Genomic DNA, 26,652 nt, shown 5'->3' with positions numbered 1-26,652 from the left:
TAAGTTTTACTTAAAGTAGCATTGAAGTATTATTTAAAAGTAAAGTATTATTTAAAGTAGCATACTTAAAGTATTATTTATAGTTTTTTTGTTTTTTTGGTATAAATATTGGTAGCACTTCATTACTTTAGTTCATTTCGTAACTAGATTTGAATTTTAAACACCGAATCAGAACAACGGTTTTCGGTTCATGACATTTATCAAATATTATCTTTCGTATATATTTTTCACATGATATTGTCATAAGTTTTAAAATAACTAAATATCAAGCAAAATTTATAGTTACGAAAGATGAAATCTGCGTAAGTTTTATTATTTCTTAATCAGTTTATAAGTGAAATCAAATAAAATTTAGCTATTTTCAATATTTTATGACTATTACTTTCTATAATCTTTTAATGTAAAATTTAATTATTTGTTATTAATTAATTGTTTGGTACTATTAAAGTTATTTTGTAATGTAGAATAATTGAAGCTATTCGTGATATGTTAATATTTTAGACGTGCGAAACCACCAGGTTCAGCTCGTAAGCCACCAAACCGTCCAAGAGGTAATAATATGGTTTCCAAGGATCCTGTTCAAGTTTATTGTCGTTTAAAGCCAATGCAACATCCAGCTGATGTTTCTTGTATGAAGCTTATATCTGATACAACTGTAGTTATTACACCACCAGAATCAGCAATGAATTTTCGTAACTCTAGCAACAAGGAAATTCAAACTACATTTAGTCGTGTATTTTCACCGGATGCAACGCAAAAAGAGATTTTTAATATAGTTGCTCTCCCATTAGTTGAAAATGTTATTCGAGGTAGAAATAGCCTTTTATTCACCTATGGAGTAACAGGAAGTGGTAAAACATATACTATGACTGGTGAAACACAGGATGCAGGCATAATGCCTCGTTGTCTTGATGTTCTGTTTAACAGTATTGCTAATTATCAGACCAAAAAATTTATTTTTAAACCAGATAAATTAAACGGTTTTGATATACAAGGTGAAGCTGATGCAATGCTTGATAGACAAAATGAACTTCATGCTGGACTTATGTTACAGAGAAATGGAAAATCAGGCAAAGTGTAAGTACAAGAATATGTTATATGCTTTATGTAATGTAAATGGCTTTATTAATAATTGATGGTTTTCACAGGAGAAAAGTAGAGAGTGATAGTGAGAGTAATCCAATGATTGTTCGTGACATAAATGAATCACAAACAGTACAAGTGGATCAAGACAATGTCTATGCTGTATTTGTTACATATGTTGAAATTTATAATAACAGTGTATATGATTTATTAGAGGATGAAGATATTAGAAACAAGTATAGTATCATTACTTGCACAATTCAAATATCCTTAATTTCAAATAATATTTTAATACTGAGAAATAACTTTTAGGGTATTACAGAGTAAAATAGTTAGAGAAGATGGTAATAAGAATATGTATGTGCATGCTGTAACAGAAATTGAAGTAAAAAGTTCAGAAGAAGCATTTGAGGTATTTCAGCGTGGACAGAGAAGACGAAGAGTTGCACACACTGCACTTAATGCAGAATCAAGTAGATCACATAGTGTCTTCACTATTCGTCTTGTACAAGTAATATTTCTAATTACTTTGCGTCTCATCTAATTAAAATTCACAAACAATATAGTATTTTCTTCTCCTAGGCACCCTTAGATGGTGAAGGTGAACAAATTATACAAGATAAACGGGTGGTATGCATCACTCAGCTATCCCTAGTAGATTTAGCTGGTAGCGAAAGAACTAATAGGACTAAAAACACAGGTCAACGATTAAGAGAAGCAGGTTATTATACTTTTGATGTGAATATTGTAATTATATTATAATATATTTTCATATCCATTCATTTTGATTTAGGAAATATTAATAATTCTTTGATGACGCTACGATCATGTTTGGAAATTTTAAGAGAAAATCAACTTCAGGGTACAAATAAAATAGTACCCTACAGAGATTCGAAACTCACCCATTTATTTAAAAATTATTTTGATGGAGAAGGACAAGTTAGAATGATTGTTTGTGTTAATCCAAGAACAGATGATTATGATGAAACAATTGTAAGAACTCAATAATATAAAATGTAAATATATGAAAGAAAATAAATTAATTTATTCATGTTTTACAGCAAGTAATGAAATTTGCCGAAATGACTCAAGAAGTCCAAGTAGCTAAACCAACAATTACGAAAATAGATCTTGGTTTTACACCTGGAAGAAGACAGGCAAATAAGGTGAGATGAGTAATAAAAGAATAACAATGAAAATAATTTGAAAATACGTGCATAATAAAAACTATTTTTAATAGTTATTTAAGGAGGCACGTAGTAAGTTGCAAAAAGAAGGCCATCCTGAAGCTGAAGATTTAGAAGTTGATGTGGGTTTAGTGTATAGGTAAGTATTATATGTTTTCTTTATTCTTTCTTCTAACTTATATAATTTTATTTTAATTCAGTTTAGGTGGGCCATTTCCTGAATTGGAAATTACTTCTCCACGCAATGATCAAATAATTAATAATTTGATGCATTTTTTAGAACAGCGTATTAACAAACGGAATTTACTACGTACTGATTTACAGCAAAAACGTAAGAATATAACTTAATTTTTAACCAAACTTGAATTATGCGTAATATCTTCATGACTGTTACATGATTGTTACAGAAAACGATCTTAGGAAGAAGATAATGGCAATGGAACAAGAATACATGAATTTAAAGATTGAAAATGCGTCTCTGAAAGCCGCTAATTCACAACAAAAAAAGAAGGTAATAGCATTTTACTGATTACGGAAGTACATATAAAATAATTTGCTTTTGCTGTAGGTTTCTGCATTAGAGGGTCATTTATGTAAGACTGAAGAACAAATTGATAGCTTGCTGCGAAAATTGAACAATGCAAATGATACAATCCGCAGCTTACAGCAAGAGGTAGTTAATGAATGCATTTTCTTTTTATTTAAATGACAACATACAATTATTTTTTAATTTACTACAATTATTTTATAGTTAAAAGATAGAAACATGGCACTAAATCAACGTTTAATAGATAAGCAAAGAGTGAAACAAAAGTACAACACTAAAATACAGTTAGAAACTGATAAAATGAATAAAGAATTGGAAATAAAGTTACGTCAACAACGTGAACACTTACAGGTAATGAAGTAAATATAATATATGTATAAATTCATTGTTTAATTTTTTCTCTCGTTTTAGAATCAAATGAAAGAAAAAGAGGATAAATTAAGATTAGTAAAGCAAATTTTAGTTGATGACAACGTACCTAGTGTTTCTAAAGATTGTGTTGTACCTACTATTAACTGTGCAGAAGCAACTCCAAAAACAACAGAGGGTCGATCACGAAGGGTCAGTTTATCTTACATTACGTAATTTACTTTCGAAAATATAGTTTAATGATATGTGTTCATAGGATAAAGCGGGTGTTGCAAATCCAAGGTACAGGCGTTCACAGAGCGCGGATAAGTGGATTGATCACAGACCCGGAGCGCTTGTTCCTGTTGGAACTGTTCTTCAACCTTTAATGCGTAGAAGACGTAGCGTTACGCGACTTACAGATCCAAAGGAAATTACAGACGGTGCATCCAGGTATTGTCTTATCGCGCAAGAACACGATACTGATGGTGAACTTGAGACAAAGTTATTCAAGGTAATTACACTTAAAAGAAATCGAAAAGAGTTATGTAGTTATATACTCAAATATATTATTATTATGTTAGGGAGATATAATACCCACTAGTGGAGGAGGCGCACAAGTTGTATTTAATGATATGGAATGCTTAAAACAACTATCTCCAAAAGCAAGGAAACGTAGTGGTCCACAGGATACAGAAAATGAAATAGGCTCTTCGAGACATTCGTCTACACTTGCAGAGTCTCATTCCAAACGTCCACGTGTAGTAAATTAACAGTTTTATTAATATAATATTAGTATAGTAATAATAGTTTATATACGATATATAATATAATAATACGATATACATATAAATATCTAAAAACTTCTATTAAAAATAGTAATGGTAAAGAAAAATACTAATAATAATTAAAAACAATGATATGAAGTCAAGATGTTAATATTTTCCTTTATCGTTACTATTTTTAGTAAAAGTTTTTACAACCAAAGTTTTTACAATATCAGTATTATAATTTATTAAATAATACAATTCGCCAACAATGAATTGTGAGAAGCGATAATATTGTATACATAATACTTTATATCGTGGGGCGTAATATGAGTTATGTGACTGCTATCTCATAACATGTATATATTCGTAATATTTGATTTTGAGATAATTAATAGTGAATTTTGCGCCTAATGTTGACTAATAATGTATCAATCTAATCTAATCATGCATTTTGATCATGTTTACTCAGTTTTTATATACAATTATTTATATACAATATACATATATCTATCAAATTCACTGCAGTATATATTGTTAGTGAACCTTGTAGCTTTATCAAAGCTGTATTCACTTAAGATCGTTGTCTTCGTAATTGATTATCTAACTGCGCTAATTGGTGAAGAAAACCACTATTTGGTTGAATGAAACGATTTTTGCGGACTGTTCGAATTGCATCTGTGGCTAGCATTCCTTTTTTAATCATTAAATATGCTAATACGCACGTTGCGCTACGTGAGATTCCTAACACACAATGAACAAAAGCTTTACCTAATAGGAAGAAAGTCCAATTTTAAACGATCTATTGTAATTTTTCTGTTTTTTTCATTATTAAATTATTTCATTACCTCCAGTCGAAACAGCTTCATCGATAAAATCTGCAATAATGTAAAAGTACTTGCTAATGTCTGTTGTGCACAAATCAATAAGTGGTAAGCCAAGATACTTTATTGTTGTATCAGAATAATAATTCTTATCGGTGTTTACAAATCCAAATCTTTTTCCTTCAGCAGCATTAAGCAAATGTGTTATACCCAATATTTTAAGGTATTTCTTATTTTTTGCTGTGACACTATAAAGTATTGAACATAAATTAATTTTTGATAAACATGGAGACATAAAACATTGAAATACTCACGCATCACCAATATATATTCCTGGATATACTTCATCACAATCGATATCCTGTTGAACACGGTAATATTCAACATCATCTCGATTAGGATCAAATCCTGGTAGCATTTTATTCTCAGTCTGTGTTCTATACAAAGCTTCTGCTAAGTGACTTTGGGTGGTTTCCCCACCAGTCAAATGTTTCTGAAAATTCATGAGATAAAAGTTTTTACTACGAAAAGTAACTTTACAATATTATATAACTTTTAATAATTTGATTTGAAAGATGATAAATTTTCAATATTAATTGAATGTCATTTGAAAAGATCAGATGACATTTATTTTTTCATGTATTTCTTATTATAAAAAGACGTTTAGAATTTAAAAAAATTTGAAAAAATATCAATTACATGTTCTTATGAAATGATAGGCGACTCAAATGCGAAGAAACAATTTCGAAGCATCTGTAATTTTCAAAATATACGTAAATGATAGCAATACTATTCCTTATAATGTATACTTACATTTCTCAGACTGCTGTCCATTTGAAAAGATTATTTATAGATTAATAATTTATAAGTTATACTAGATATGACAAATAAGAAAGACAGCAAAATACTACAAAATATTTTGTATTTTACTAATCAAGTATGTCACGATTAGGTATGACTAATTCTAAGCTTTTACATATATATATATAAAACAAATATAGTCGTACACAATGTTAAAATCACGATAATTATAGCTAGTTATTTCTCTTCTGGAACTCTTTGTTATACCGCGATAATTATACTGACAAGGTGTCATGTAAATACATCCATTAATTCGATTAATTTTTGTATATAACGAATAATTTTGTATATTTTTTAAAATAGTAGAATATTTGAAATCCTATATTTGTGCCAAGAATTTGACGTATAATTTTTTAAAATGATATTTAAAATTTCAACTCAAATTAAATCTTCATCGTCTCGATATTTGAATATATATATTTTAAATATATCAATATATGTAACAATATTTACTCAGTTCTTTTATATTTATTATTATTAGCGTAAAAAATAAATTCTAGAAATAAAATATTGGAATATTCCTGAGTTTTGATAAATTGAACGAAATCAAATTTCATAGTAACTAGATGAGCGATGAGTCATGACGTATGTATATCAATGCCTAAAGAAAATATGGCGATGGTATTTGGTTAGTGTCCTGTTCTGTTGATTTTACAGAAGGTGTTTGGAGTGTTTATCGTGCTCAAGATTGTTATTATAATTTAAATTCGGAGTAGAACTTATTAAGACAATGAGTTTCTTTAGTAAAGTATTCGGTGGTAAAAAGGAACCGGTGTCTATGTCGACAGCCGAGGCGATACAAAAATTGCGCGAGACGGAGGATATGTTGATAAAAAAGCAGGATTTCCTCGAAAGTAAAATAGAGCTTGAAATTCAAACTGCTAAGAAGAATGGAACGAAAAACAAACGAGGTATTTATGAATGATATTCTTTATTTGGTAACTACTTGCAAACAGCTTTCAATGATTAAGGTCGTTTGTCATTGTGACGTTTCTCTGCTGTGTGTTGACTGTGCGTTAACTTATGGTTGCATATTGTAACTATTAATCAGTGCTTTAAAAATACTACTTTACCTATAAGTTTGTTAAACTAAGAATATAGCTTTTTAAGTAATAAGCGACGTTAACACTGTACAAGACATCCACATAATATGAGTAACTAATAATTAGACTGTGAATGTTTTCTGCATTTATGAGAAATTGTGAGAAAATGCAAGTAATTGTACAAAAATATATAAAGTATATATTAAAAATGTAGTATTCATTATAATATTTACTATAAGAAACAAATTTATGTTTGTGTATTTCATTAATTACATCTGTAAAAATGTTTATAAATTAGTATCAACATCCACATTCATGTAATAACTACTAACTCTAGGATGAATATGTTAACAAGGAAACATAATTTACAGCTGCAATCCAAGCCCTTAAAAGAAAGAAACGTTATGAAAAACAGTTACAACAAATTGATGGTACACTTACCACGATTGAAAGTCAAAGGGAAGCACTAGAATGTGCAAATACCAATACTGCTGTACTTACTACAATGAAAAATGCAGCAGATGCATTAAAATCTGTCCATCAACATATGTAAGAAATTCAGTTTTGTGATATCATTAGTTAGATGATTCACGCAGATTATTTAAATGTTATTTTCTTTGTTTAGGGATGTTGATCAAGTACATGATATGATGGATGACATAGCTGAACAGCAAGATGTAGCAAGAGAGATTTCTGATGCAATTTCCAATCCTGTAGCATTTGGAAATGATGTAGATGATGAAGAACTAGAAAAAGAATTAGAAGAGCTTGAACAAGAACAACTTGATAAAGAATTGCTTGGTATTGAATCTACTGATGAACTACCAAGTGTTCCAGCTACTGCTATTCCAATTGCCCCAACTAGGACTCGCACAAGTAATAATTTTAATATTTTTCTGGTTTATTATTAGAAAATAATTTATTTTTAAACTAAAAATATTGTTAATATTTATAGAAGCCAAACCAGAAGAGGATGAAGATTTGAAAGAGTTAGAAGCATGGGCATCATAAAGGTGGTATCAATATATTTGTAAAAATGAATTTTTGTAAGAAACTGATAGCTAAAATGAAGTATGTATTATTGAAAGAGATAACAGTGTACATGAATGCGTTTTTCAGATTCAATATCATATAACTATTCTAATGTTAATACTGTGGTATTTTTATACACTGTTAAAATGATTAACATGATGATGAAGTTCATAGTAGTCATTTTCCTTATTACAGTATAAAGATTTTTTTTATCAATATACAAAGAAGAATCATAAGTAATAGCAAGTATCTTAAATACTTGCATTCATGCTAGCCAATATATTCTACTGTTACAGTAAAAAATAAATTATATTGGACAAGTATATGATATACATACATAGCTATAAATGCTGGTAAATTATATACATATAATTTCTATTAACAGTGAGAAATACCTATGAGAACATTTATTGTATAAACTTTTTGTTCAAAAGATTAAATTGTAAGATATTACAATTGCTTCATAAAATTTTGTTGTTATTTTCATGTATATATGTATAACATATTTTGAAAAGTAGCGCAGTTAAAATTGTTAAATGGCCTTTTAAACTTTGTATAAATGTATCTGCTATAAATAAATTCATTTAAATGTATATTAATTTAGTACAACTATAAATACAGCAGATATAGTGTTGTATACATATTTTTACACTACAAATCATAGTAATTTTTGCACTATTATTAATACTTATTAATTAATAATTATTGAATTATAAATATCCAAATTGCATCGAATTAATATGCCAATAGTATATATAAAATATTTATATTTTTACAAAATATGAATATATATAGGACAATTTAAAAAAATGGCTTAAATAATGATAGATATTTAATTAAAATGCAATATACATTACATTACAATTCCTAGGGAAAATAGTCTTTAAAAAATCAAGATTTATTTCATAATTTACAATTATAATGATTAAAGTCTCAATCACATAATAGGAAGAAATAAAATATTATCACTGAAAAACGTCGCTTTAATATGATACAATAGGCGTAGGAATATACTTTTTGTTCAATTTACTACTCAGCGCCGGTATGGGTAGTGGACGAATGTGTGGTTTAATAGAAAATCTAGTACCAGCGATATCAATTTCGTAACGAGCTTTAGGATCCATTATAAAGTCTGTTGTAACAGTATTTGCATTAATTTGTATATGTCCTGATTTTGGATAACTGATAAAACCAAGACATATATGTTTCTCTGTAGCGAAACCGTATCTATAAAGTTATTATTATTAATAATTTGATATAGTAAAATATATTTTATCTTTAATCGTATGAAGTATTTACCCGGCTGATGTAACAGTTCCTACAAATTCATTATTTCGATAAATAGGCTCGCCACCCCACGGCCATACATCCTTATTAATATCTAATTCATTAACAATAAATAATACTAATCGCTTTGATACGCCTTGTTCTTTTTGACGTTGCAAAGCAAATTTGCCAATAAAATATTCTTTCTGTTGCAACAAATTATCATAATTAATCAACATGTTTAAACTGTTGTGTCTTTGTATGATAGAAGTCCTCAGAAATTCAGATTTAACATTAATAGTCTTGGAACAAAAAAAATTCTATTACCATATACCTACTTACATCTAATCTTACATTGTATCCACTTCCAGCTTCATATGGCGTAACAAATGGTGTCAATTCTTCGGCCCAAAATGGAATAAATCTTTCTATTCGCATGAAACGTTGTGTGAGTACACCTACATCTCGTACTCCATAATCTTTACCTACTTCCATTAATCTGGAGTATACGTGAAGTGCGTATTCTGATGGTATATATAAGCAATAACCAGATTCACCAGTATGCGTAAATGACATTACCATTACATCAGAAGCATAGGCTACATTTACATTCTATTAAGAATATAAAATTAATATACATGAACGTTATAAATCTATCTATCGCCGCTGAAATATTTACCAGAAATCGATATAAGCTGATTACCTTATATGTAAAAGGAGAGAGATTAATGTCAGAATTGGAAAGTTCTGAAAGTAGTCCTGTTGCTTTAGGTCCTACTAAATTAATAACAGTATATTTTGACGTTACATCATTAAGACCCACTGAATGATCAGCTGGTAAATGTCTGCGCAATAAACAGATAACGTTTATACGATTACAGTAAACATTATTTTTAATTTCTATTACTTTTGTTACCTAGACATCCATTGGTAGATGCGTGTTTGTTGTGACGTAGGTGAAACCATAAAATAACTATTTTCAGCTTGTCTTACTAAAATACAATCATTTTCATACCCTCCTCTTTCATTTTGCATTCCTGTATGCACTATACTACCAATTGGTATATTTACATCATTAGAACATAATTGCTGAAGATAGTTGACAACTTCCCAACGACTAGACTGCAAATATGTAAATGATTATATGCAAAATATTTTATATTTTAAATACTTACTTTAATTTCGATTTTCGAAAATGAACTCATATCTATTATTCCCACTCCTTCTTTGCATGCTAGAAATTCCTCTGTCATAAAATCAAAAAACTTTGGTTTATAAAAACTGCCTGGTGGCATAACTGGTTTTTTTTGCCCTTCTATTAATTAAAAATACTTACTTTTTACTTGTTGTTAATGTGATTGTGTCATTAAATATAACAAGATGTAAATAAGAATTAAGTAATTAATTGCTTACTTTTATAAGTTGAATCAAAGTAAAGTGGACGTTCATAAGCCATTTTGACGCCAAAAATTGCACCTCTTTCTTCAAGTACGGAATACAGAGGTGAACAACGTAGATTTCGAGCATATTTATACTCACACTGATGAGGATACAAAATTGCATAATTTCTCCCAACAATTTCCTTTGTTCTTTGTTGTAAATATCTTTTACTGCTATGTAAATCTAGAAATCTTTGTACATTAAAAGGAAGTATTTCTTGTGTAGATTCACCATTTATTAGGCATTCAGCAACTTCTTTGCCTATTCCTCCTGCCCCTAAAGAAATATGACTTTAATAGTATCAAAGATTTAACATCTGTTATTTTTTACCTTGTAATGAACTTCCATTCATGCCAACAGCAACAAAATAATTCTTTACTTCTGGACTTTCTCCTAGTATCCATTTACCATCTGGTGTAAAGTTATCTGGACAATTATATACATTTGGTTGTATACCTTTTAAGAGTGGTAATCTATGTACTACTTTATCCCATAAAGGTTTCCAGTATGAAGTATTAACTGTAAGATGGTTTTTCCAATCTTTTATTGGAACAACACCATTCTCGAATGCAGGCGTTGATTCTGGTTCAAACCATCCAATTAATAAACCTCCTGTAAATTGATCCATTCAGTTATTTATTCCATGGCTTATTAAACCTCATGTAATGCGCTAATATGTTAAAGACTTTGCCACTCCCTCATATATGAGTATGAATCGAAATCACGTATGCATGGTAAAGCCATGTTTGTATTAAGTGGAAACGGAGAAATAATTGCATAAAAATGTTCTGCAGGATATGCTGGAATTCTAACTGGTGGATTACATTTTAATCCTAATTCTCGTGCCCACTATAATTTGAAAACTTGTATAAGAAAAATTTGTATAAGAAATAACATGAAAATTATTCCACATCTCTAAAATGATATTACCATTCCTGCACAATTAACAAAATATTCACAAGAAACTACTCCACGGTCAGTTTTTACACTTTTTATAGCTCGATTTTCAGTGTGAACTTCTTGTATATAACAATTTTCAATGTATTTTGCTCCTCCAATCATTGCCAATTTGGCTAGAACATCACAAATTGCACTACAATTAGCTACTGCATCTTCAGGAACCCAAAGTGCACCTTCAAGGTCTTCAGTATGTAAATATGGATATAATCGTTTTAATTGATCTTTTCCTAAAATCTAATGCATTTATAGCTTATTAAAAGTTGCTTTCATGTTTCAATTTCAAAATCTGGTTGAGAAATCTTACTTCACAATTTAAACCTGTGGGTATATTATAAGCCATTCTTCTCTTCAAAGCTATCATTCTATCTTTGGTTTGAGCTAAGTATATACTGCCACATTGCTTTAAACCTATGTCATATCCCATTTCTTGTAATTGTTGATACAACTTAATGCTGTAGGATATTAGATTCCTATGTGATATTGGTTTGAAAAGACCAAGTGTGCCGGAACCAAAATAGGATGTTCCGCTTCCAATCCTGTGACATAACATTTTTTAATTATTGTACATTATAGATATTGATAACTTTAATAGTTTCTTAAATCAATAGCCTTTTTAATTTTAGTGATACAAATATGTAATGTAAACAAAAAAGTTTATAGTGTTATTTTAAAAATTAAAGATTTGTTATTCACTGTTCTAGCACTCATTAATTGTTTCATTTGATGTAAATGTACATATACCTGTTTTGTTCCAGAACAAGTACATCATTCCACCCATTATTGACAAGATGATAAGCAACAGAATTAGCCACTGTTCCTGCACCCGCAATGACAATTTGCGATTGCGAGGGTAACGTTGTATGGGGTTGAAATTGAAAATTTTGATCATATTTCCTACGACTTTCACTTCTGTCTCTTTGATTAAGTTTAAATATTCCATTTTTGAAGGTTATATCAATTGAATAATTTTTGCAACCTTTCGAGACTACTTTCTGTAATAATGTAATATAAATACATTTTGAACTCGCGTGTTGCAGCATTAAATTACGTGGAAGGTAATAACTGCGTCACTTGTTCACATAACATGCAAAAAACAGAGTTCCAAAATGTCTCCACTGCTAGAACGTTGGTTCTATTATTAAAGTTAGGAATATTGGGTCATAATGGTGTTCTTTCAAAAATATAAATTATCCTTTCAAAGGAAAATAAGTGGCGCCGTACATTCGTATAATAGCTTGATATGTTAAGATTTTCACTTATTAAAATTATAATATTTTGGAAGCCTGTAGATAAAATCATTTTTCATACAGATAATTTTTTAGTTATTTTAACGTGAAATAATTACACAAGATTGATTTACTTATAATTTTTTGATTTAAAATGTTATTGTACTTATTTGTAAAGACATTTAAGTTTTTAATAAATTTCCCGCCTAAATGTACTTGACCGATAAATCGAAATGTTTCAATCTCGACTACTGACTACTCTCGATAGATATATTGATATTCTCGAACCTCTTCGATACAGTTCGATAAAATTCAAAATGGGAGCGACGTTAGATCTTCGGTTTTTATCAACATGAATTCTTCCATAAATTTAAGCGTTTCTAATTGTTATTCGTGTGCTTTTGATAATTATTTTTGTTAGGAACAGCTATTAATACAAAATTGCTCATAATGTGGTTCATATTATTCGCAGTTTTTACCTTTAAACTAATGTGCATTTTTATCTTTGTCATCTATTGCGTTGCCACTTTTCTTCTGGTTATGGTAAGAATTTTTTTATTTGCTCTGATTGACAATATTTTATGCTAACTAATAATGTTATTTGTAACAAAGTATAATGCTCAAACTGAGGAATTGAGAAGATGTGTAAGTTTATTAATGCAATTTTCTCTTACATCTTCTTCAAAATATTCTATTGTTGTAACATAAATTGTATCTTTTAGATCGTACCCCAAGATACAAACTTGGATGTGGAATTTCCGACTGGAGTTAGTTAAAGGAAGCTTTTCTTAATGAAAAGTTAATACTAGACTGCGGATGTTTATGCAATTTCATATCTTTATGTATGTAACTAAAACAATGGAACCTGAATAGAAATTTCTTCTATTCATTATAAATATTATAATGAGCGCATTGCCTTGAATTACATACCCATATGTATGTATATTTTCTATATTATGTGCATTCCGAACACATATTGACTTTTTCGAATTTTCTATAAACGCATAAACATCCATACATATTATCTACTATCATACTACATTATATCGTATTTCTTCATCATATTTTTAAATTTTTCATAACTCGTAACTTCAACCTCTAAAAATGCTGACGATTGCTTATTTTATTAGAGTCGCGAGAGCGTAGATGATAAATTGGAAGTGTTAACGGAAAAGCTTACAGAAAAAGAACGCGTGGTGAGAAAATAATTCGTCATTTTGCTTTAAATCAATTTTTTATGAAAGAAATATTATTAGTTTTGTAATACTCATAGTTACAGAAATCGCAATGTGAAATAAAAAATGCAGAAAAGGCGTTAACTGATCTGGAAAATAAAACATCGTCCTGCCAAGATCGATATCGCTCGTTGATGATCGAATTAAAAAAGGACATTCGAGAAACTGAGGATGAGGTTCGAGTAACATATAATTAAAAAGAATGACGATTTAGTTTTATATAATTATAATTACATTTGATAGGTGAGAACGCTGCAAAATCAAATATCGAATTTATCGATTCGACGAGAAGCTCTTAGGAGCGAGGTATTAAAGGTAGTGTTTTTATCTTGTTAAAATTAGTAACATATAAAAATAATAAAAGTCATAATTTTTAATGCAATTGTAGCAACAAGAAGATTATCAGAAAATGTTGAGTGGTTTTTCCAAGGAGTTGGAAAGTAAAAAAACATTATTCTGTACGTTATTGCGAAATATTCTATTTTGTTTAAAAATAGATTTTCATTATTTTAATTGGCGCTTTCAATCTATAGCTTCTGGTATCGAGAAATCAAGACACCATCGCGTGAGTTGTTTCAGTTTACCATGAAAAATTTCATCGACTTTTCTGTATATATAATAATTATTTTTAATCAAATATTCGCAGTATTGCCTTTCATATTGAAGAAAAAAAATTAGAGTGAGTAATTAAAGAGTGCTACTAAATGTTGCTTTGTCGAAAATCGTCGTAGTATCGAATGATTAAGAAAAGAGTTTTTTTTCAATCGGATCATAATTTTTATTTAATAATCACAATATATACATTCGAATAAATGATCAGTATGGAAGTTCCTTTGCGTTCAATCGCATGGTACAAATTAACGTTGAGAAATTAAAATTTAATTCGAGTGACAAATGGATTTCGATTACGCGTATGAATTATACTTTTCGGATTGAGACAAAAAATGCCAAATAGATTACATCTATTTTATCAATTAACGTACTGATTGCCGATGATTGTAGATATTTTCGATGAAGTAGATAATTTTTAAAGATAACCAGGACACTGTACTAAAGTTTAAACATTAAATAATATAGAACGTATTATATGATAAGAAAGTAAAGCAAGAATCAAGAATCATAAAAGTAATTTTTACAAGCAGTACGATATATCGAAGTCAGAAGAATACTTAATTCTTAAAACAGACCTCTTTACTTCATTTTGTTTGGAAATAGAAAAAATATTTTATATACTCAATTTATTGAAATGAGAATAAAAATAAGGAGGTCACATAGTTTTTTAAAAGTATTCCTTTCTATCTCAAAATTGTTCCATTTTAAGTGCCTTATTCTTCATAATCATGGAATTACATGTTCATACAAACTCTCCAAAACGAATAGTGTTGAGAGATGTTTTAAGGCATTTGTTTCTTTTCCGATGCATTGTGATAATTTTTTAGTAACTGAATTTTCTTTATGAGAGTACAGTTCCTTGAGAAATGTGTAGTGAACAGAGAAGGAAGTATTTTTCGATTTGAATGAACGCTATAAAATATTCGTTGAGCTTGTTAAGTGCACATGAAAGGAACTTTCCTGCTATTCTGTTCATTTCTTAAATTCTCTCTATCTTGTTCTCTTATTCCAGTCATTTCATTATTATATCCCAGAGGATAGACAGATATTTTTAATATCAAACGAAATCACCAGCCGGCATACTTCTTGAGAATTGGGCAAGAAGTTTGAGATCTTTGGACACATCTTTTTGCTTGTCATCTATTCATCGTAAAAGAATATATCCAAATTGAACAGTTTGTCAGCACAAATTCGCCAGAGTGTAAAAATTTTTCCATTCTCATCCTGCAAATTATTACGGTAGTTTATATGACATTACTGAAAAAAACAACCAAAGATATGGTTTTAGAAAATGAAGATTACCGTCTGTTTATAATTCCGTATGAGATGATGGAAATTTTTTCAGGACTGCATGATAGAGATTGTAAAAAGCGTAGAAACTGATACTCAAGATGACGACGAGTGCCGAGCCGAATATCCAAGATAAAAAGTAGCCATCTATAATATCCGAGGTCTCCTTTCTCTTCCTTGCGCTGATCTCACCCAGGGTGGTACCCCGCCGCTCTTCCATCAATCTCTTCATGTTCGCTAATTTCGCTCGTAGTTCGTCTACTGATTCAGCGATGTCTTCGATCGAATCACATTCCGGTAAATCTAAAACTTGGACGAATAAAGTATAAATCGGGAAATATGGACGTCCAAACGCAATAATCAAATAATTTACTCTAAACACTGTCACAGAAATTTTTCGTTTTGAAGGTATTTTAAAAGGAAATTATTCATTATCAATGATTAAAAGGATATTAATTTTATTTATGGTAATTCACAAAACAATAGAATGGAGAAAATGGATACATTTAAGGTAAAATGTCTTTTTTCTTTTGAGAGAAGAGTGCAGAGATTTTTGGAACATTTTGTTAGGTGATTTAGGCTGTAGTTTTTTTGAAGGATATTTTTAATCGAAGCTACGGCTACTTACCCGTAGTTCCTGGCGTGCAAGTGTGCGTTACTGTTTTCATGATACTCGTCTCTATCTTTCTTGACTGTATAACTTGGTCCAAAATACGACTCAAAGGTCGGTATTGATCATCCAGCATCCCACGCTGTAGCACAGTCTCCATCTTTCGGAAAGTTAAGCCCTCTAGATTTTTTCCCTCTCTTTTGACTTGATCAAAATTATCGCGTTCAGTAACGATAAATCTTCTCTTCGAACTTTGAAAATAAACATTCCTATCGATTGAAGATTCGAGTTTTGGGAGTTAATTAGTTCAAGTGTTAAAGAAGAAAGAAGCTTTCTTTGAATATTTATTGCGTTACATAAAATGCTTTAACTTAATATTTACAATTTCTCAAAATAATTCATATTCTTTATTGTTTCAAATATTAATTAAGATATATATATTAGTTTTGAAATAAATGAAATATGATTGATTTAATACATTGTCGACCGTGCGGATTGGGCTCGACTATGTACAATATGTACATACGTATATAGATTTATATATACATATATATTTTTCTATTATCATTCTAAAATTTAAGTAGCTTGCACAATATGCCTGAAAGTAAAAATATATTATATAATTTAATATTTGTCTGAAGTATGATGACATTCAAGATAGAGAATTTAACAACACAAAATTGACAAATATATCCTTTGAATTCTGTGGTGCGCCATTACTTTTTACAGGCACTGTATATTATATTTATACTAAGAGAGAGAATTAGAGTTGACAGTGAATATGATTACAGACATAAGAAGAAATTTAATTACAGGTTAATACAAATTACAGATATCATTTGAAAATCGCTTAATTTAAAAGGCCATTTGGATGTCCCGCGTTTCTCATGTGGCGGTATTCCGTAACTGTGGTGCCACAAGCAATCTGCAATTTCATCGCAGTTTGTAAACGCGGCGGAGGAAAGTCGTACGACATTCGGGCGGAGTCGGGCGCACTTTCGAGGACGAAGGCTGACGTCACGGCGCAAAATGGCTGCTGGTATCGGAAATGGAGTAGCGTAGAGGCTGGGCGGTAGGAACGAACTGTAGGTGTGTCAGTACTCGGCTTCTCCGCGATAATGCCATCGAAATGCCGATTGTTGCACGCTGACTCGTGCCTCGCGCACTACTCTTACGTACGATCGGGATCGTTCCGCGAGTCTCGGATGGTGATAATAAATGGTGAAATAGTCGGCGAGTCAAATTAAGCGGTGCAACCCGAACTTCACGATATATGTACATATATCTCTTTATCCCGTAAAACGAAATTTCTTCTGTTCTTAATCTATCAGTGATCTATATACATAAATATATACATTTGAATATCTGAATAGGCTGAAACTGTGTCTGAATGAGATCGAAGTGGAAAGTAAACCTTGGTCTGTCCAGTGATCGTTCTCGTGCTCTTCACGGATATTTTGCGGGTGTCAGACTGATTTGCCCGGCTCCAGGAGAGAGTCGAGCGTACATCGTGGGTGTCAGCTCCTTGTCGACTCTGTTCGATCGAAAACTAGTTCACGTATCTTGGAAATGAGTGAAATGGAAAAGAAATACGCGTGCACGTAGAACATATAAAGGATAAGTATGCTCAACGTACGGTTCCACAGTGGGATCTAATTTACGATCTGTCAAAATCGAATCAACTCAACCAACACGTCGTACACGTATTTATATCGTATTTATGGTGAAACTAAATCGAGCGTCTGCACCGAATCATCCTTCCTATCACGATACGAGCCGATCGATTTTTCTCAAGGGAAAAATATTCTACTCGCCTACGACTTTTATCTCGACTGTGTGTGTATATTTTCGCACATCGATTGATCCCCTTCCGTAAACAATATCTAGTTGATAACAATGTATCATCCGACGGTGAAAACGGGACACGAGTTTGAATGACGGTGAACAGGCTCGTGGCTAGAGTGATGTTGAACTTGGGACTGAATAAATTATTCGAGCGATGATTTCGCCGGTAGCTTTTAGTTAAAGAAACAAACAAACAAACAAAAAAATAGTGGAGAGACACGGATTTCTATCGAGTGAGACAGAAGAATAGGAAGAAAGAAAAACATCATTGCTTGAAAATTCTTAGTGGTTAAACGGTACGCCATTGAAGAAGAAATATAATACACATAAGAAATATTCCCGACGCGTGGATGTCGTTAGAATCGACGAAACGTTGTAACACTAAGAAAGAAAGAAGTAGATAGGAGTTTGACCTGATAAGACGAGGAAGATCAAAGAGAAAGAAAGAGAAAGCGCCGTCAAGCGAAGAAAATCGCGTTGGGAAAATGACTAACTGAAAAGCTCGAAACGAACTAAAAGGTACACATGTACATATAGATATAGATATACAGTGGCTCATGGGCATATTCGAATACTTCTGGATACTTTTTATGAATATATTATATGTATTATACTTCTGCATTTTGAGATTTTATTAACACTGTTACAAGATTCGACTATCGTGGTTTCATTGATAAAGTTTGGAACGAATTTGAAAATGTACTATATATACATAGAAGTTACAAGACACGTACTGCAAGTACATGTTTCACACAGATCATGGATATGTTTAAACAGTTACTGCGTCTATCTTTAACATTATATATACTTAAGATAGCTAATCATGCTATGTACTAATTTTCCATTAAGTATCTGGTAACTTCTATGTACATTTTCAGATTGGTTCCAACTTTGATCAATATAACCCTTTGCGGACTGCCGCCGCATATATGAGTAAACTATCAATTTGGCCGAGGAACTCATATATGTGCTTGGCGAAAACAACTGATAGAGCTGAAAGACTCATATATGTGTCATCTTATTTATCCTGTGGAGAATCTGTGCATGTACATATGTCTAAAATTTGACATCTTGGAGTGCTATGAACGAAAATCGCGTCTATGCAGAAATGTGCGCTGGCAATTTTAAATGACTATCACGGTAGCAGCTCGGCCCTATGGCACGGTTGACTTCGAACCGTCCCGTCCGCAAAGGGATAATCACGATTAGACGGCAGATGTTTATGCATTTATAGAAAATTTAAAGATGTAAAAGTGTACAGAATGAATGTAACATGAAAAAATATATAAAATATGAAGAGTAAAGAGCAAGTTATAATATTTAGTATGTGAAACACATCTCTACGTAGGTTTTATTTTTTTTGTCATTTTGATAAAAATATGATTTTGCATAAACATCTGTAGTTTAATCATGGCAGTCTCTCATTACAATGTTAACTAAATTTCAATCTGTTTTATATAACACATGCAATATATACTTAAAAGTTTTCTATATAATAGCTGTTCAAATACTTCCGTGAACCACTGTATATATGTATACATATATAAGTGCTTATATATATACATATATCTATATGTGTACATAGATATCGGAAGCGGAAGGCGGCTTTCGTTGCCATTGGCGCGCACGCGAGTGTCCATATTATATCCGGCGCGCGTGTTTCGTCTGTTTCTCATTTGCGTGTATATTTGAAGTGGAGTTTCAGTGCCGGAGGGTGAGAGAGAGTAGTAGGATACGCAAAATGTGGAATATGATGTGCGACGTGATGCCGACTATCGCGGAGGACAGCATTAGCCAGAGAAGTTCGCAATATTCCGGTGAGGATGCGAACTTCGAGCAACTAATGGTCTCGATGCTCGATGAGAGGGACAAGCTGGTGGAGTCGTTGCGCGAAAACCAGGAACGGTTGCAGGAAACGGAAGCACGTTTGCAGGAGGTCGAGAAGGAACGGGACTCATTGAATCGTCAACTGAACGCCAATATCCCTCAGGTATGTTGTGACGTTCGTTTATATAGTTTTCTTATTTATAAAGGAGAAGGTCATATCGAAGATCATATAGAATCTCAAGTTGTTTTTAACCCCTAATTTGTGCCTAATTCAGACATGGAAAATTTGAATTAAAAAGTATACTTTTCAAAGTTTTAATTTTATGATGTACTTACAGTTTGGTATTTTTCATTTCTTTATTCTTATTGGTTGTATTGTACACGATAAAATAAATTGTTTTCTGATTAATAAATTAACAAGATTTAATAAAAAAATGATTGTAGAAGTTACAAATATAATACTCATTCTCAGAATCAGAGTATTCGTTGCAAGGTTCATAATTCACGCTTTTGACACTGGATCTGTTTCCATTTGGACTACTATACTAGAATTAGAACCTAATTCCATATTATATATATGTGTATTTAAATGATTCCATAATAATCAACAAAATAAGGTTACAAATATTTATTTGTATTTATAAATAATTAAAAAAACTTGTATAATAAAATTCTTCTTATAACAATATTCATGTGCTTTTTAGCTACTTTAAACAAATGGACTACTCATAGTATTGATGCCCAGAATAGAAAATCTCTAAATCTAACAAAAATATCTGGAAGCACCTTAGAAGAATAAACACGTTTGAAATTGGTCATTTGCTTGTATCTCTCATTTGTTTACGTCTATTCTCTATAATTTGACTATACAATGTTACACAATGCTTGGCAGTTGTATTATTACTTTTATTATATGCTTCCCATATACCAGCAGAATTTTATATTGACACCATTCTTCTCTAGTGTAAACGTCCATAACTTTCTACATTTTAATTATCTTCGACAGAAACTAAGCGGTTGGAAAATGATTAGTCGTAGTTGGTGCGTTTGATCTACGAATTGTTACATACGAATGACGATTTATTTATTCCGTAGCATATACAGGGTGCGCCAGAATAAACGATCAACGCGTGCCAATGTGTTCTGTGAGTGGAATAAGAAAAATTATACTCGCTATATTGATACGAGAAATACTCCATTGTATATGATCGTAAAAGAAGGTATCGAAGATCTAATAAATGTGAAAGATTCGTTTCCTCTATGCTTTTGTTAACGTATAGAGACTATTTCTCTCAATTTCTTAGAGTTTGAATCGACGATGACGATCTGTTGGTCTTATACTTATCTTTGAGAATATCCTATATTTAGCTATTATTACTTTATTGCCAGAGGTGTTTCTTAGATAGATTTATTTTTTATTAGCTAGATAGATATCTGTTTGTGCAAGATTTAAAAAAATGAAACAGGTTTCCTCGTTCAATGTTTCAGTGAAAAATTCAATATAATTGAATATTTCATTTGAGACGAATTCTCAGTTTCTTCTCTATCCCGAGAAAGATAACAATTTTTGCTATTTGCAACGATGTACGTTGACGTTATCGCTTTTATTGTAACATGTATCACGTAGTTGTTCAAATTTCTTCGTTCTAACTGAACGTGTACACAAACTTTTATTGCCTATTTCTATTTCTTCTCGTCCTATTGCTCAACCTAGATAAAGAAGAATTTAATGATGCTATAAAAGAAGACAAATAGTAATTGTACGTAGCTGAATATGTTAATAACAGGTTCACATAATTCTATATTTCAATTATATTATCGAACAAAAATTACGACTCGAATCGTAATATATTAATGAAACTGTTTACTTTTAGCGAATAACGTTGAAGAAGAGGTGACCGCGATGTTAGAACGGGTTATTCGATTTAAGCCGATTCGACGGAGCTGGATCAGCACGCGTTAACCTGCTCGATTAACGGGAAAGCACAGATCAATATTTGCCTGAAGATAAAGCTGTCAAACGGTTCCCTTTTATCGTGAAAGTTGGTTAGAAAAATTATCCGCTCGACTAACTAGTATTCAACTCACTCATTATATATATTTCTTTCATTAAAATAATTGTAAATTTTCTTCTGACAGAATTACTAATATATTATGTGTGTCACATAGAACATTTTGAAATTTCATTAACTCTGTAATGAGACACAAGAGATTATATCATGATTATACTGTTGAAAAATAAGTAAAATTTTGAATATTTATTGCAAGCATATGTTTAGTAACAAAAACTAGTATACACAGCATGAATAGTCGTCTTATAAATTATAATGAGTATTAAAAATTCTCACTGTATATTGAGGCTTATTACGATATTGGATATGAATAAGATTATTTAAATATTTTTATGACCTCTGCGAAATATATACTTGCATTAAATACATTGTACCTTCTGTACATTTCAAACCTCACCAATATATTCATTGTTTGTACAACGTGCATAATATATTCATCAAAAGTTTGTATAGCTGTTCAAATACTTTATAAGCCAATATATGTATATTTACTATCGCGAAGTATATATGAGAGAGTACCACTGGCTTTTTTAATTGCACGATATGTGGCCGACTATGGATCTGTAATTGCCGATGCGTTTACGTAATGATTACGGTAGAAACGTTTCAACCGACACGTTATCTTCGTAGTGTTCCACTTTTCAAGAGGAAGAGGGAGAGAGAGAGAGAGAGAGAGAGAGAGAGAGAGAGAGAGAGAGAGAGAAAGAGAGAGAGGAGACAAGAGAATACAACGTTATACCGGCCACGGCTCGACCAAACAATGCTTTGTTTTATTATTGCCACCATGAGAGTACGAGTTTGTGTAGGAATGTTTAAATTGTCCGTCAGATGACAAATCTTGAACCTTTGACAAGAGCTGAGGAAATTCTGACCGAGTTGAATTTCATTGTTTGGAATATAATTAAGAGTTCACTTTAGTTTTGATGTATCACTCTTCTGTAGGATATTTGTTATGAATAACGACAGTTCTTTGTTATCTTTTTATGAAAGTGTTCAGAGAATGAATCATGTATCAGATATCAAAGAAATATTATATATTTAGTATAGTGTAACATTGTGTTATGGTTAGTTTATCATTTTATCTATTATATTAGTCTATTCGATTATGTCACGATACCGTGAATCGTGCAAATTGCTCATTCTTTGCGTCTCATATCATCGGTTCTCTTTCCCACAGGAGAATGACTCCCAGTTATCACATGTAATTGCACGTAACATTCTTCGTTATCCGTGAAACCTCTAGGCTATGTATGCTTGTATATCGTCTGGAAAAAATAACGTTAAATTAAGTTAAATTAAGTTGATTGCAGTAGAATTAAATCGTTAATGTGCTATAATTTTATTTACGTAAAGTAGTACGAAGTAGTTATCATTTAATAATTCTATATTACATATTCAAACTTTACCATTTAGATATTAAAAGAGAAAGACATAAATTAAAGAGAAATAGAAAAATCTTTGAAAGAAGATTTTGTAAAGCACGAAATAATCTAGAAAGGAAATTGTGTATTGAAAAATGTTCTTGACATTAGAAAAAAATGCATCGGTGGACGTCTGAAAGCAAAAAAATAGGCAATTATGCGTAAAAAGAGGAAAAATGAGATAGTCGTTTAAGTAAAAGGCCAACGCGCGGGAATTTCACGCTTCTTGGAAACCTATTAAGGACGCAACGCTATGTTACGTATTTACTGATTGCAATACTTATTTCCTTGACCGGTGTACGTATTACAGAAACTATCTATTCAATTCTGCACAGCTGGGAAGGCCGGAGGAGATAGAAGTTAGAATAATTAATATTCTTATTGTTAGAATACAACTCTAAAAATAAGAAACCAACTCTTCTATAAGTTATATCGTAATAGTATTGTAATTTTGTTATTTATCAACGAACCAGATCGTTTAATTGCAAGGATAAAAGAGAATATAATAGTTTTGTAGTCGTAATTTATTTTTGTCTCTTCTCTACGCAATTTTCTCTCTCATGATACGTTGCTTTTTGTAGGTATAATGAAGAGATTGCCGATGAGTATTTGCATTGTAAAATTCATCAAGAAGGATGATTTTTGTGTGGTCTGAAGCGAAACGTGATGCGCACAGTCTGGAGGAGCAATATTATCTACTTTGTGGTCCAATTCCTAGCTATATATGCACATAACGGTAAACCGCCGGAAATGCACATAGATCTCGATGCAAACTCGTAGGTGGTGTATATATGTGCTCGTAACGCGGCGTCTTATTCACCTATTTCTCCCGTGAAATCTCTCCTATATCCGTGGAATGAATTTACGGATAAAAATATTGCCATGCTGGCTTTTCTCTAAACGGACAGTAAAGAAACTGAAAATACCTGAAATAACTCGTTATAGTATACAATGTAATAGCTATCTTGCTTTAAAAAACACTTTTTACTATAACATATTTACCAAAACTATAATTTTATGTATATGGGATAGACGAAGAGATTGTTTCCCAAGGCACAGGTCCCAGAAAAAAAATTTCCTGGCAATTATTTATTAAGCTTTCACTGCGGCTGAAACGTGACAGCTTTCTGCAGAGTTTGGCAAGTTCCAATGAAAATTTATAAGCTGTACTGGCTTCGATAGCGTCTTATCTTGCCAGGAGCAGCTTCGAAAATACACACCGGCTTTATCGTTCAATTTAACCTTTGCTCGTTGCATGACATTTGCATTTCATAATGTATTCTGTTATTTATAAATTATAAATGTGAACGAGGAGAACGGTACCATTTAGATGTCTGCGACAGAGAACGCAGATGATGTATAAAAATTCCTTATCACCGGTAATTTCTCTGTTATATCTCGATAAATGCTCATCGAGGCGATGGCATTGCATTCAGAACTCCACATATGTAGCGCCTGTCGAAATTTTCGGTTTACATTATATCATGCACCTCCTGATATCGTCATACATTAATCTGTGATTTATTAAGTTACTGCATATTCTCCCACGAGATAATACGGAAATTTTGTTGGTCTTAAGTCAACAACGATGTCGTATGATATTGTTCAGCTATCGGTTTTTCGGAATTATCGCCTGAAGTGTTGTTCATATAACTTTGCATAAACACTGACTCACAATTGGGTACTGACATGTCTTCACATCGTGGAGTACCCTAATATCGAAAAATTGTATTTTAGATAAACTTTATCTTGATTTACATTTGGTTCTTCGATTGAATTTTAGGTTCCAGGATACCTAAGCAATTTTAAATGGAAACTCCAGTAAATTAAGACGCTTTGCAGGGTTCTCTGTTATTCTTCGAGGGCAATCAACAGTTTTTAGGAAGAATGAGTATTTGATCGCGGAGTGCGCGCTTTTCTAATCCTTTTTATCTTTCTCTTTCCTTACTGTGTCTTGAAAGTCATTGTAAGGTACGAAGACCTTAAGAGAGAAGGCAGTGTACGTAAGGGAAAGAAACACAATGTGGAGCATCGATATATTCGTGGAATAAGGGAGAGAAACCGACGACCATATCGATCCAACCGTCGCCCGATTGGCTTTTATGTACGCGCCGGCATGTTATACGGGGTGTCTCTAGTAAACACCAGAATTGGAAATGATATAATTTTACACTGATAAATAGGGAACAATAGTAACAACTTATTCTTCAGTAAATTCAATATGATTCTTAGGTTTCTTCTTGCAAAATGCAATTTTGTTGCATATTTATTAATGAAATACCATTACACTTCTGTTCCACAACTTGCTGTCAGACTTATTATATTGGATTGTTACAAGTATCAAATGATCACATCGTTTATTTGTTAGTATTTTTATAAATATAAATGAAGATTACAGTAGAAGAAACGTATACACATTATGTTTTCTTTCGCGACCTTCACATTTTAAGCTTCTTCTTCATATTTACATAGTCTGATAAAATTAATGTTATAAATTAAATCTATAGGTGCTCTAATTGTCTACGATATGAAGATAACGAGAGAATTGAAGGACTCACTAATTTTCCACGAGAGAAAAATTTAATTTTGGAACGAAGTAAAACAGGGAAAATGTCGCAGTAACGTTTCCGGGCAGGAAAAAGAGAGTGCAGGGATCCTCGACGAATTTATGGTGATCGTATTATATATATTTGCATGCGGCACTTCGGCGTTGTCAAGCCCTCTGAAAATCCCTTCGCATTTTTTCACTGCAGGATTTCGTTTCCTGCGCGACCTAATGGCACGTATTCCCGAGACAAAGGGTAAAAATGAAACGAGAACGGATAATAAATGGCAGCTGGAGAGAGAAACGAACCGGCGACCCAGTTTCGTTATAGTTTCATTAACTATTCTCATTTACAAGTAAATTCGTGAGAGAGGAAGAGAAAAAAGAGAGACGCTAGAGGGAGGGGAGGCGGCTGGAAAGAAGTGACTTCGATTATGAACGATATTAAACTAACATTTGCGGCCGTGTACTAAAGACTAATAGGGTTACTGATGATCATAATGAAATCTCGTAACTAACCGGTCATAGTTCAGTGAAGCCTCTCAGGGCTTGTAATTAATTGCGATTAGCAATGAAACAGCGAAACGGCGCCGATAAATTAACAGTGCCGC

General features: G+C 31.6%; 7 protein-coding genes and 1 long non-coding RNA gene across 29 annotated transcripts in view; 4 read left to right on the top strand and 4 right to left on the bottom strand.

Moving 5' to 3' along the window:
• Positions 1-142: 142 nt before the first annotated feature.
• On the top strand, positions 143-4,399 carry LOC138186581 (kinesin-like protein KIF23). Of its 2 annotated transcripts, none has more exons than XM_069126585.1 (15): positions 143-302; positions 502-1,077; positions 1,149-1,319; positions 1,396-1,594; positions 1,666-1,804; positions 1,877-2,076; positions 2,145-2,249; positions 2,324-2,409; positions 2,546-2,601; positions 2,678-2,781; positions 2,839-2,943; positions 3,022-3,168; positions 3,229-3,378; positions 3,443-3,679; positions 3,750-4,399. In XM_069126585.1, exons 1-15 carry the CDS (start codon positions 292-294, stop codon positions 3,936-3,938), a joined length of 2,475 nt encoding a protein of 824 aa, XP_068982686.1. In that variant the 5' UTR covers positions 143-291; the 3' UTR covers positions 3,939-4,399. The 2 variants fall into 2 exon arrangements, with proteins under 2 accessions (XP_068982686.1, XP_068982685.1); XM_069126584.1 differs by having other exon boundaries at positions 2,471-2,601.
• LOC138186584 (dual specificity phosphatase 29) lies at positions 4,154-5,861 on the bottom strand. Of its 2 annotated transcripts, XM_069126594.1 has the most exons (5): positions 5,570-5,861; positions 5,456-5,509; positions 5,071-5,249; positions 4,781-5,004; positions 4,154-4,703 (listed from the first exon to the last, which is right to left on the bottom strand). In XM_069126594.1, exons 3-5 carry the CDS (start codon positions 5,172-5,174, stop codon positions 4,507-4,509), a joined length of 525 nt encoding a protein of 174 aa, XP_068982695.1. In that variant the 5' UTR covers positions 5,175-5,249; positions 5,456-5,509; positions 5,570-5,861; the 3' UTR covers positions 4,154-4,506. The 2 variants fall into 2 exon arrangements, with proteins under 2 accessions (XP_068982695.1, XP_068982694.1); XM_069126593.1 differs by lacking the exon at positions 5,456-5,509 and having other exon boundaries at positions 5,570-5,860.
• A 334-nt stretch (positions 5,862-6,195) lies between these two features.
• Positions 6,196-12,640, top strand: shrb (charged multivesicular body protein shrub). 2 transcript variants are annotated; one of them, XM_069126586.1, is made up of 5 exons: positions 6,196-6,528; positions 7,032-7,209; positions 7,286-7,536; positions 7,616-7,673; positions 12,114-12,640. In XM_069126586.1, the coding sequence occupies exons 1-4, from the start codon at positions 6,348-6,350 to the stop codon at positions 7,669-7,671; spliced, it is 666 nt and encodes a 221-aa protein (XP_068982687.1). In that variant the 5' UTR covers positions 6,196-6,347; the 3' UTR covers positions 7,672-7,673; positions 12,114-12,640. The 2 variants fall into 2 exon arrangements, with proteins under 2 accessions (XP_068982687.1, XP_068982688.1); XM_069126587.1 differs by lacking the exon at positions 12,114-12,640 and adding an exon at positions 9,330-9,469.
• Positions 8,570-12,398, bottom strand: LOC138186580 (pyruvate dehydrogenase phosphatase regulatory subunit, mitochondrial-like). Its single transcript, XM_069126583.1, has 12 exons — positions 12,100-12,398; positions 11,663-11,894; positions 11,329-11,592; positions 11,085-11,247; positions 10,729-11,010; positions 10,372-10,674; positions 10,134-10,273; positions 9,875-10,080; positions 9,662-9,803; positions 9,301-9,570; positions 8,992-9,164; positions 8,570-8,919 (listed from the first exon to the last, which is right to left on the bottom strand). Exons 1-12 carry the CDS (start codon positions 12,396-12,398, stop codon positions 8,676-8,678), a joined length of 2,718 nt encoding a protein of 905 aa, XP_068982684.1. The 3' UTR covers positions 8,570-8,675.
• Positions 12,613-14,456, top strand: LOC138186583 (uncharacterized). 4 transcript variants are annotated; one of them, XM_069126590.1, is made up of 8 exons: positions 12,613-13,127; positions 13,197-13,229; positions 13,307-13,351; positions 13,715-13,780; positions 13,858-13,995; positions 14,063-14,134; positions 14,208-14,277; positions 14,353-14,456. In XM_069126590.1, exons 1-8 carry the CDS (start codon positions 13,035-13,037, stop codon positions 14,406-14,408), a joined length of 573 nt encoding a protein of 190 aa, XP_068982691.1. In that variant the 5' UTR covers positions 12,613-13,034; the 3' UTR covers positions 14,409-14,456. The 4 variants fall into 4 exon arrangements, with proteins under 4 accessions (XP_068982691.1, XP_068982690.1, XP_068982689.1 ...); XM_069126589.1 differs by having other exon boundaries at positions 13,864-13,995; positions 14,208-14,450; XM_069126588.1 differs by having other exon boundaries at positions 14,208-14,450.
• A 116-nt stretch (positions 14,457-14,572) lies between these two features.
• On the bottom strand, positions 14,573-16,610 carry LOC138187371 (uncharacterized). Of its 2 annotated transcripts, none has more exons than XM_069128093.1 (3): positions 16,350-16,610; positions 15,734-16,030; positions 14,573-15,655 (listed from the first exon to the last, which is right to left on the bottom strand). In XM_069128093.1, exons 1-2 carry the CDS (start codon positions 16,489-16,491, stop codon positions 15,741-15,743), a joined length of 432 nt encoding a protein of 143 aa, XP_068984194.1. In that variant the 5' UTR covers positions 16,492-16,610; the 3' UTR covers positions 14,573-15,655; positions 15,734-15,740. The 2 variants fall into 2 exon arrangements, with proteins under 2 accessions (XP_068984194.1, XP_068984195.1); XM_069128094.1 differs by having other exon boundaries at positions 15,734-16,024.
• A 135-nt stretch (positions 16,611-16,745) lies between these two features.
• The window catches only part of Liprin-alpha (PTPRF interacting protein alpha), a 40,454-nt gene continuing 30,547 nt past the window's right edge, over positions 16,746-26,652 (top strand). For 12 of the 15 annotated variants that reach the window (XM_069128080.1, XM_069128073.1, XM_069128071.1 and 9 more), the window contains exons 1-2: positions 16,746-18,695; positions 19,871-20,166. In XM_069128080.1, coding sequence (XP_068984181.1) covers positions 19,918-20,166 — 249 coding nt within the window. In that variant the 5' untranslated portion in view covers positions 16,746-18,695; positions 19,871-19,917. Of the gene's footprint in view, positions 18,696-19,761; positions 20,167-26,652 lie in introns of those variants that run through there. The other 3 variants (XM_069128068.1, XM_069128084.1, XM_069128082.1) reach the window with 3 other exon arrangements.
• On the bottom strand, positions 22,957-24,693 carry LOC138187373 (uncharacterized). The gene is made up of 3 exons (XR_011175159.1): positions 24,499-24,693; positions 24,317-24,412; positions 22,957-23,340 (listed from the first exon to the last, which is right to left on the bottom strand). It is a non-coding gene; the product is annotated as an uncharacterized LOC138187373 (long non-coding RNA).

This window comes from Bombus flavifrons, chromosome 14 (genome assembly GCF_040668555.2).
Source record: "Bombus flavifrons isolate JBK064 chromosome 14, iyBomFlav1_principal, whole genome shotgun sequence".
NCBI classification, from domain to species: Eukaryota; Metazoa; Arthropoda; class Insecta; order Hymenoptera; family Apidae; genus Bombus; species Bombus flavifrons.
The sequence above is the reverse complement of the archived record's forward strand: the minus strand, read 5'-3'. Positions and strand labels throughout refer to the sequence as shown.